The 11,517-nt window shown below is 36.8% G+C and overlaps 1 protein-coding gene across 3 annotated transcripts; it reads right to left on the bottom strand.

Moving 5' to 3' along the window:
• Positions 1-746: 746 nt before the first annotated feature.
• LOC129768170 (uncharacterized) lies at positions 747-2,931 on the bottom strand. Of its 3 annotated transcripts, none has more exons than XM_055769627.1 (5): positions 2,699-2,931; positions 2,592-2,645; positions 1,533-2,528; positions 1,211-1,456; positions 747-1,137 (listed from the first exon to the last, which is right to left on the bottom strand). In XM_055769627.1, the coding sequence occupies exons 2-5, from the start codon at positions 2,619-2,621 to the stop codon at positions 784-786; spliced, it is 1,626 nt and encodes a 541-aa protein (XP_055625602.1). In that variant the 5' UTR covers positions 2,622-2,645; positions 2,699-2,931; the 3' UTR covers positions 747-783. The 3 variants fall into 3 exon arrangements, with proteins under 3 accessions (XP_055625602.1, XP_055625603.1, XP_055625604.1); XM_055769628.1 differs by having other exon boundaries at positions 2,779-2,895; XM_055769629.1 differs by having other exon boundaries at positions 1,000-1,137; positions 1,194-1,456; positions 2,592-2,931.
• Positions 2,932-11,517: the final 8,586 nt, after the last annotated feature.

Here is an 11,517-nt window from a genome sequence, read left to right as displayed (position 1 = left end):
TTTTTATGCATCATTGCACATGTTTCCCAAACTGGTGATGCATATGTAATTACCGGTTCAATTATTTGTTTAAACACTGCCAACTTATTTGGTCTGGACAGTTTTGATCTTCGATTGATTATTGGGTATAAGCATTTAATCAGAGTTCCACATTTTGATTTAATTTGATCAACATATGATCGGAATAGAAGCTTCGAAACAAGTACAACTCCTAAGTACTTTACATCGCGATACCAACCAATTTGGGTGCCCAGAACCGTTAATGTACAGTCTTCAGGAGGAATTAGTTTTGCGGACTGTCTATGGAGAAACATCAGCGCTTGAGTCTTTGCTGAGTTTATTTTCAATTTCCACTCCTCCATGTATTTTATAAGACTATCAAGACATCGCTGGAGTTGGTTTTTAAGTTCTCTTGGCATCCTTCCCTTCACCATGATTGCCGTATCATCTGCAAAAAGTGACAGATAACATCCTTCTGGTAAGGGTGAGGTAAGGATGTTGAGCTCGCTCGAAATTGCGCGGCCGTTTATATACCGGCGTTCATTATGTTTTCCTCCAGAAGATACTCTTTCGTTTCACCTGCCCATCGAAATACAAGGGGAGATATTAGGGGTATATATTTCTTCTTTTTCTTTATGCTTATGAATTAAGCACACAATCCGGTGAATGTTTATTTATTTTTATTTGTACCACATCTCTTTCCTACACCTACGATGGCTGTGATATAGATCGAACAACGCACTGTGTACTTCTCAATAAATATTTTCAAAATCAACATCTTACTCATATGGGGAGCCACTTTCTGAACGAAACTCGACACAACGGGAATAGCTCACGCAGTTGCTCTACTGATTTATTGTCTCTATCCTCACTGTCATCATTATCACTATCGTTATCGTTATCACAGTATTTGAATTCACATCTATCGAGGTAGAGCTCTTTCAGTGAAGGAAACAGCTCGACTATTGGCCGGAACATGGACTGATGCAATGTACAGTTTTCGAATGTCAACCTCTGGACGCTAGGAACGACCGAACAATGTTTCCAATGCAGCAATTTTAGCTCCATGCTCGTCATCGTGAGAGTTTTAAGTTTGGTTAACCTATGCAGATGGCGAAGTGCTGTGTTCTCCAATTTCTTTAAAAAAAAAACAGAAAAAATACGGTTTAATTTTTTACATCTCTAAAACTCACCAAACACAGCTGCTAACCGGAGAATTGAACGCCACCGTGAGATGTTCCAAGTTTGGAAGATTTTTACAAATCTTGTGTAATATTTTGTGGTTCTTCGAAGTCCAAGCACACACATTGAGCGATTTCAATCCGGCGAGGCCTTTGTTGAATACTAAGTTCGATTTGCTGTGGAGAAGCTCAAGCTCACTAAGGCAGGGCGGCAAACTAAGGGTGGGATGAACCTGTCCTAAATCCATAACCTCACAGCGCAACATTGTCAAGCGCTAATATAGGAAAAAAAATACAGCAAAAGAAAAAGTCATACGCAGATACTTGGAGTAATGAAGAATAGATACTAACTCTCAGCTTCGGTATCCTCTCCACAACCTTAAGCAACTCGTAATCCATTTGTTGCTCTTCCAGGCTGATTTCCTCCAATTGATAAGCATATTTGGCGAGTGCTTTGGCAATACGGAAGAACATCAGGTTGCTTGTCAGCAGCAATTGTTTCAGTTTTGGCATTCCCTTTACGAAGCGTTCTTCTATCTCCTCATCGACGAATCGATTCCGGGTGCGAGCGTATCGAATCTGATTGTCCTTGTCTTCCAGCATCTGCACATTTAGATGTGTTAGGCAGGGGAATTCCATCATCATTAGAGTACTCATCGATTCCACATTCTGAAAATCGATTTTCAAACTTTGAAGCTGATGCTTGTAGGATCTTATTATGTCCAGAATCCAGGGACACTTTGGTTTGAGGTCTAAGATAGTTAGGTTTGGCGCTGTTAACGTTATTGGCTGTATGTCATCCAATAGACCTATCCTAAGTGTTTCTATACGATTGTGTCGTATACTCCAGACTTGAGGATCAACCTCTTGGGAACTAGAAACTGGCCGAAAATCGAACAAGAGCGACAATTCTTTTAGGTTTTCCAATTTCTCCAATCGATCCTGTAGAATTTCCCGGCAGGACACGAATGTACTGTTAAGGTCAAGTCTTTCCAGGTCTAGCTTTTGGCTAAATATCAAATCTGTTATATTCTGCTGCGGGGTAGGATTGAACAAATAAGTCAGAGGGATAATTTCCTCCTTCTCCCGCCCTTCTGCGTCGTCTTCGATTTCGTAATCGTATACTGATTCGTTTTCCTCGTCCCAAAGGATAATTGAAAGATTTCGACAGCTTTGAAGAACAGTTTTTTCAGACTCAGTAAACTCTTCTTCGAAACGACCATCGAGAAATGTGCGGCATTGGCGCTGAAATCGAACCGAATGCAGGATGTCGCGCCACAAAGTGCAGACGGCCGAGACATGTCTTCTTTCACGCACATCGAAATAGTCAAAAATTCGCGTTAGAACCTGTCGGGAACGAGCGGTTGTTTCAAATAAGAACATGAGCACTGTGTAGCATTGGAAAATTACCTCAATTGGAAGTTCATTCACATTTTCCATTTCCGTTTGATGTCACTTAAAGAGCTGAAAATCACAATTGTTGAAATTGATTAACGCACTTCAATACCGCCACTCACAATTATGGTTTTCAAATATATTTCACCATGCAATGAAAAGAATTTGTATGAATCATGCTTTATGAGCGAATAATACACACGCGTATTACGCGCGCCTCATACGCGTATTTATCACGAATGGGACGAGCAAAATAAACACACGCGATTGGTGCTTCTGAGCAGAAACACGCAAATCTGGAAGGAAGGAAGGTATTGAATTAGAGAGACTTTAAACTCTGAGAGTTCATTCGTCTCTAGAGACGCAAATCTGAAGACGATGTTTATATTTATAATACGGTGCACATACGTCAAGCATGGCCACCAAGGTGTTAAATACAAGTGGACCGAACGGTAAAAGTGCCGACAAATCTCGCGTAACTTTTGAAAAGGTAACATTCACATCAACTCGAGAAAAACGAAATTAAAGACCGTAACATTGTTCCGCGAATTGTTTCAAAAGGAATCGATCTTTATCACTACTTTTACCACTAGCAGCCAATAATAACTTTGAAAAACGAATCGTAACTGTTGTAATATGATTTTAGTTTGAAATTGAAGCCTCCGAGCGAAAAATGTTACATTGGACGTTTTGACTGACCGCTTTGTACATTGGACAAATTACGTTGCACGATGAAAATTTGAAAATAACTACTGAACAACGATCCAAATACTTGCACTTCGTGGTAAAAGCAGATCTTTATTGTTATCACTCGTAGAATTGCACTAAAACGGTATATACACTCGAAAATAACAAAAACTGAAAACGTCCGAAGTGCGACTTCGTGTTGTTTTGATTGCTTTGTTACTTCGGACCTATCGATTGTCAGAAGAAAGTGGCGTCCGAAGTAACAGTTGAGTGCTTAAAATTAGAATCTGTACATTGGACATATTTTATATCGGTGATAAAAAGGTGAAAAGGATAGATACTTGAACGGTCGTTTTCGCGATGCGTTCAATGATTGAGAACTAATGGTGTGCATCCATTAACTCGATTTGTTTACATTTGTTACTTAGGACCTTTTCAAAAGTTACGCGAGAAATGTTGAGAAGCGGAAAAAAATTATTATATTATTCGCTGTTACTCGACATAGTTTAGAGGCGAATGAACTGCAAAGTTTAAAGCCTCTTAAAAACAAAGAAAGAAAGAAAGACATAGTTCGGTTAGTGAACGAATGTAAGTACATAGTGTCGTTTTAATAACTCCTTGAGTTTTTCGTTTTGTCCTGATTGTCCCGAATAAATATTATTTGGAAAAAATTGAACTATTTAGAAAAAAATAACATTAGTTTTGTTAGTTAGTTTTATCCTAGGACTATCCGGTCAAAATTTGCTGTTTTTCGACTGATTTGAGGTGGAATTGCTATATAGTCGAATTTCTTCACCGACATGTGAATTATGGAAGTAGCGCACATTAACCCTTTCACGTACAACATCGAGTCTCACTCCGATGTGAAATGATTGTGCCAAAACGTACAATATCGAGTTTCTCTCGTGGTGCGCTTGCATATCACAAGGCGCTAAGACGTTCAGCAGAGCAGTAAAATTGTTCGATACGTGACCTATCGAAGTGTTTGCATCTGTCCGCTCTTTTGAAAATTAAATCGTACGCGAAGGGGTTAACTGTGAGCGATCTAGTTATTTCCATTGGTAGTACAGAATCATGCCGTGTGGAGGCGATCTGGCGTAGTGGTATCATACCTCCATACCTCTTATGCAGAGATCACGAGTTCAATTCTCACTCCCGACATTATTCCAAATAATATGTTGTGTTGTGTTGAAAGTCACTATAATAGAGAAAAGAAAAAAAAAGAAAAAGACAATCATGCCTTCCGCTAGAATGTTTACATCTTTAACACTCCTATACTCGCGCATAGATCTGTGAGACAGAGAAATCAATAATGTGCGATTCACATAGAACGTTACGGAAAAGAACGTCCACGTTCCGTCACCGTCCTCACCAATTCACGCATGCAGTCTACGCTTGCAGCAGTACCGTCACGTCAAATGTCAAACAAATTATTTATTCAATGTTATTCATGGTGTCGCCACCTACAACAGTATTAAATTGCAATGCCCTCTTTCGAATCAGCATACCTAAAATCAGTTCTAAATTTGGAAAAATTAAATGCAAATCATTAAACCTCATAGTCCCAACACTTATTCGACAATAATAATAATATGTACACTATTTTTCTCAGTTAATCGCGGATGATTTTGACTCCGAAATTTAGAACTAAGAGATATGCTGGAATGAAAAATACAACCAAAATCGGAACAAAAGCCGAGACACAAAGCCCAGACAAAAACCCAACGAACCGTATTCTTTTCTACAAATCCTTCCGGTTGCTTTCGTTGAACGTATGCTGACGGGTCGTTACGTTGCCTGTGTATGTGAATGTTTTCATAAGAATTGCATGGTAGAATGACTGACGTAACGTGACGGGACGTGAACTTGACGTGGATGTTGTATGTGAATCAATTCGTTCATTTCTCAGAAAACATCAACACTACGACTTTGCGATTCTCTATAGCTTCGTCATCGTATAGCATATCGCATGTGTTGGTAAGAACTGGACGTGTGTCACTTTTTTACCACATTCGGTAACACACCGAAGCGAGTATAGGAGTAACTTTTTTGGACAAGTGACTTTTTTCCAATTTTAGAATATTGTTCTCATTGAACAATATTCTAAAATAGGAAAAAAGTCACATGCATAAATAAATGTTAGTGGTGTGGAATATTTGTTGAATATTATTCTGGCATTATGTCAATGTTTGTTTTTGTATATTTTTGTATATTCACTCGCGAAATACGATGGTAACACATATACACACACTTGTGAAAGAATTGCACTTGAGGAAGAGTTGTAAACTGTAAACTATAAATTAATCGGTGGCTGATGGTTATTTCTTACAATCTAATGAACGTTTCGGGGATACATTATTATTTAACATATTTGTTGAACTATATCGGCAAGAAAACAAGTCGCAGGAAGTTCCTAGGAATCCTTCTAAATCATCTTTTTATGTCCCATCAAAAAACAGGCATTAATTCTTTGTTTACCAAGAACACATAGACGAAGAATATCAGAAATATGCAAACTTGATATTCCAGAACCTTTACCAGTTTCCCATACGATTATACCCTCTTCTTCAAATAAATACATGTCGGACTCGATTATCCGGAATTTTAGACTCGATTATCCGAAGTATTTTATTTTAGTTTTTCGGAAATTTTGAATAATCTGTATAATAATTCCATATTGAATAGCTAATATGGATATCAAATGAAAGGGTTTGACTAGTAGAATACAGTTATTTATGAAAAATGCAAATCCAAGATGGCGGCCACTACAAAATGGCGGATTACATATTTTCTCAGAACCCCATCAATATGGGTATCAATGAAAGGGCTCGACTAGTAGAACACAGTTATTTATGAAAAATGCATATCAAAAATGACCGCCAGCACAAAATAGCGCCATTTTTTTTCAAAGCTCCATCAATATGGGTATCAGATGAAAGAGCTCGACTGGTAGAATACAGTAGATCATGAAAAATCCAAATCCAAGGTGACCGCAGTTCCCAAGTAAACAATTACTTTTTAATGGTTCCATTCAGTTTGCCCTGTTTGTGTGTATGTTTGAGTGTTTTGTAGGGTTGTCACACATTAACAGAAAATTGACCCCGTTCCTGTTGACTGATTGATCTGAAATCTGGAACATACCTTTAATTCTACTGTCATTATAAAACTGAGTATTCCATGATCTTGAAAAACTCAATTTGGCCACCGCTAAAAAATGGCTGAATGGCTTGACTTGGGAAATACACTACACTATGAACAACATAAATTCGAAAAAGTCGCCGCCACGGAATTGTCGACTATGTATTTTTTGCAATCCCCTCAATATTTGTCTAATAAAATACAGTACATCATCAAAATACTCCGAAGAAAGTTAGGTAAAAAATAAAAATAAAAAACATATAATTTTTTGAATGGTTTTAATATAGAGAAGTATATTGATGATACAGATAATTTACTGAAAATTAGCAAAAAATAATTAAAATAAAAACTATTTAAATTAAACGGTTTAACGTACTAAAAGCTAGGAAATAATTAGACAAGTAGCAGTTAATAGTTATCACATCCGTTCCTTCATTAATTTAGGGCAATGATGAGTCTAAAATAAAATCGATGGGGTATATGATAAAACAACTAACTGTGGATAATGAAAATCCAACGTTTATTTCTTATTTAATTTTCTTTGGAATATTTTCATGATGTACTGTATTCTATTCTATTCTATTCTATTAGTCAAATCATTTCATTTTATATCAATATTGAGGGGATTGCAAAAAATACATAGTCGACAATTTTGTGGCGGCGATGTTGTTATGTTGTTTATTATGTTTCGTGTTCTCCAAGTTAAATCATTCAGCCATTTTTTAGCGACGGCCAAATTGAATTTTTCAAGATCTTGGAATACTTAGTTTTATAATATCAGTAGAATTAAAGGTGTCTTCCAAATTTCAGATCAATCAGTCAACAGGAACGGGTTCAATTTTCTATTAATGTGGAACAACCCTACAAACATTCAAACATACATACAAACAGTTCAAGCTGAATGAAACCATTTAAAAATTAATTAGTTGTTTGGGGACTGCGGCCATCTTGGAGTTGGATTTTTGATAATCTGCTCTGTTCTAATAATCGAGAACTTTATATCTTATCGAGAACTTATATCCCTCCTATCCAATCGATAAACTTTTACTTAGTCGCGGCAATACATACACATACTCTTTACAGATACACAGGTCGAGGGTTGTGTAGGCCACTGATCATTCAACAAGAGCCAAAGGTTGTACCGCTCATGACAACTCTACACGAGCTGAAGATTGTACTGCCCAGTGACCATTCTACCCTGGATTCCTCGAGTCAAGAGAGATGCACCACGATTAACATGAGGTACAGATTAGGGGGGCGTCGTTGATTAATGGTCAGTTGCACCCCAATAGGAAGTATCCCGTGTCGGCCACACATACAGAGCACTGGAGACTGCAACATCCTAATTATGAGAATCTTTGTAATACTAACCTCGAGCCAACCGTGAGTAATCGGTTACATATCACTAACATAGTTGTAAGACAAAAATTGTCATAATATTGGACTCCCGGCCCCGTCAGGCTAACGCCACATGTGCCTTAATCTATATATATAAAAATCTCGTGTCACGGTGTCACCGATTTTGATGAAATTATACTCAAAATACTTGGTAGGTATGAGAATAGGTTGTAAACTATATATGATACCGGTAGGCTACCGATAACCATACATTTAATAACGAATAGGGTGGCTCTATGCAGAAAAAAAGATCTGGATATTTTTTTCAAAAATTTGACTTCATACCATACATACCATAACCTTAAATTTTGACCCCAATTCCCTATTTTTAATTGCGATTCTATTATTTTTGTGTCAAAAATATTCTAATAATTTAACCGTTGTTCGTTTTTTCAACAGAACGAATTCATTTAAGTTGTTCAATGAATGATGGCGTAACGCCCGCTTCATTGAACATCCACAAATACACAAGTAACATCAATTCATCTAAAGCAGGGAGCATCTCCGACGAGCTGGAAGCCTTTTTGAATGAGCACAATGAGTTATCGAAATTCTTCAAAACACATTTGCTCGGATTACAAAATGACAATCACGCTATTGCCATCAATCCTGATCAAATATCAGCTGAAGAGCACGTGTGTAGATCCAAAGCACAAGCGCTGCTGGAATCATGATAGCACGGTGACACGAGAAATTTAATGCGAAGAAAAAACAATAATCTGGAATTCATCGTTGACACACACCGTTCATACGACCCTCGCTATGTTCTTCTTCAATGGCACTAACGTTCCCAAGGTTTGCCTTCTCAACGTAGTACTACTTGCGTCATTTTTATTAGTAAATAGTTGAGATTTCTATGACGAACAATACGCCTTGAATGTATTCTGGAGTGGCAAGCTCAAGAATACACGTGACTACAGTGCAAATCAGAAGGGTTTCTTTAACGAAAAATCTCTTGCATAAACATTAGACCAACGAGACCCCGTCACAGATACTTAATTCATTATGAACATCATTTCTCATTTTGATTTAATATTTATGAACATGCGACGAAACAAACAGAGGGCGCGCTCGATGGATTTTTTTGTTTATCATATGGTGATTTGACATGGTCAAGAAACGCCAATTCAAGATATCGTAAGCTGTGCCAACAATTTATGGTCGACATATACGCGAAGGTAGAGATTGAACGACTGCAATTCTTACTACACAATCAACAAAAACGGTGCGAGGAATAATACATTCACTTGCGAGACACTATCATGAGCAACGCTGACACAGCTTTAGTTATAGCCAGGCGAAAGCGCAATGCATTGTCATGACATTGCGCGTGTGTTCAAACACAAATTGAAGTTCGATCGTATTCGTTCCCACATATTGTTGGTTGTATTCTGTTGAATGGAAAAAGCGCAATTTTGCATTCTGTTCAAGCTCAAGTCCAATCGAGTTGAGCAAATGTGACAACCTTGCCACGCAATTCGACGTAAACAACATTGGTCTCCATGTTCCATTTCTATGAAGCAAAAATAGTAATGGTTTTTCGGGTGGAATAAACACGCAAAATTTAGCATTCAAACACATCCAAAACAAATTTAGCATCCAAACGAAATCGAATAATAATTTTCATTCAAATTTCAACAATTTAGAATTATTTCCGGAATTATGCCGATCAGATAGAGAGTAAATTGAACCACAAATACGGATGACTTATTTTGACCATTGTTTCGCGACAAGGCGAACGAATTTAAGATTGTAAAAGTCGATTTCGATCGAATTGTAAAATCCGATCACTCATATGCATATATGAATATTGAGTTCTACAAATCGGTGAAGAGTAATAAAAACATCCATGAATAAAGGAAGTAATATGGCTGTGTTTCAAACTTAGATTACCGATGTGAATACACCTCGATTGAATGACAACGATAAAATAACGCGATTCCAAACAGGCCGATTAATCAGCTCCATTGAAGTTAGCTGGCGTATCGCTGTTTTCCAATTTATGAACGAGACCAAGCTGTTATAAACTAAGCCATATTGAAAATCACATGCACGTATTTTCTAACAAGGAGACAGCAATAAATATTGATTTTTTATATTTCATTTTTTCTACTTTACGACAAACTTATATTACTTTTTTCAGTTGACGTTCAACTTTTAAGAGATCAAACATGTCAGTTACGTTAATGAAATACACCAAGAAACATCATATAACCTTTCGTTCAAATCATTTAATTCGTTTTTTTATCAGTCACATTCGATTTATTTTAAAGATCGTTAAAATATTCAAACACACTTACAATACATTAGTGTGTTTTATTCAACACCAAAAATATTCACTAGAAATAGTTTATTTGGCAGAACAACGTTTGCCTGGTCAGCTAGTAAAATATATATTTTGATACCAATATTGATGAGGTTTCGAAAAAAAATATATATGGGGCCATTTTGTAGCGACCGCCGTCTTGGATTTTCAAAATCATGGAATACGCAGTTTTATAATGACTCCAGAGATGAACATATGTTCCAAATTTCAGACAAATTTCGGTCAACAGGTTAAATTTCTATTGAGCGCTGTACCTACATAAAAAGTTACAAAGTTACAAAGTCACAAACATACGAACGGGTCAACCTAGATAAAACCGTTTGAGAAATAAGTGCAAATCATATTTATATTACGTCTACCGAGAGAATTTTTTTTTTCATGACTCGATTATCCGGAGGATTCGATTATCCGGAGTGAAAAAAAAACTCAATACTCCGGATAATCCGACCGGAGTCCGACCTGTCCAACCAATAAAGCCTAAAAAATACACAATCGCAACATTACAGAGAAGTTCAACTTTCGGTCCGTGACACCGTGCGCGAGTATACGAGTTATGATTTTGCACGTGAGTACAGGAGGGTTAAATAAGCGAGGTAAGATGCCCTTATGCGTGTCCAAAATGCACCACAACAACGGATCAAAATGTCAAACGACATCGAAGCGTTTCTTTCGGATAATTCTTGATTCACAGCTTAAACCTTCCGCTTCCAATATATTTCTGCCAGCTAGAATCGTCAGATGGCATCACATTTTCGGGATATTTTTGTTATCAAACGCCTGACAAAATTTTATGATTCCAATATTTTTGTTTCACAAACGTATGATTATGTGCTGCTGTCTACAAAAACATTGCTACGTGCCGCTGTCCAAAAATGTGCCGCCACACTTTTGGCCTTTACATTTATGAGTTTTTATTTTGATTTTAAGGGTTGTATCTGGATCATGCGGATAGAATCAAATTGGTTGTCAAAAAGAATCCAATAGAAATATCAAAAGAAATCCAATAATCAGGAGGGGAAAAAAGTGTTACTTTTCTTTTAATAATTCACTACAAAGACAAAGTATTGTTATTGAAGGGAAAAATAATTGAAATTATAAAATGAATAAACTACATTTTTCCATGACAACTGACATTTTGGTAAATAATGAAATTTCGGTACTATTAACTTCTAAACTCAATTAAAATTCAATTTTACTTCTCGTCAAATGTTAGGTATTAATGATTCTGAACACTAGAATTATAGTATTTGAACTTTTTTCTTTCATTAAACCAACTGAAAAGAACGAATTACCCAAATTACAACATTTATTTCAAATTTAGTTTGGTCACAAAAGGTAAATAAACAATGCCCGAGTCACGAAAATGTTTGCTCCTTTTATAGGAGAAACGTT

The sequence above is a fragment of the Toxorhynchites rutilus genome, chromosome 2 (assembly GCF_029784135.1).
Source record: "Toxorhynchites rutilus septentrionalis strain SRP chromosome 2, ASM2978413v1, whole genome shotgun sequence".
NCBI lineage: Eukaryota > Metazoa > Arthropoda > Insecta > Diptera > Culicidae > Toxorhynchites > Toxorhynchites rutilus.
This window is presented reverse-complemented; position numbering and strand designations above follow the sequence as displayed.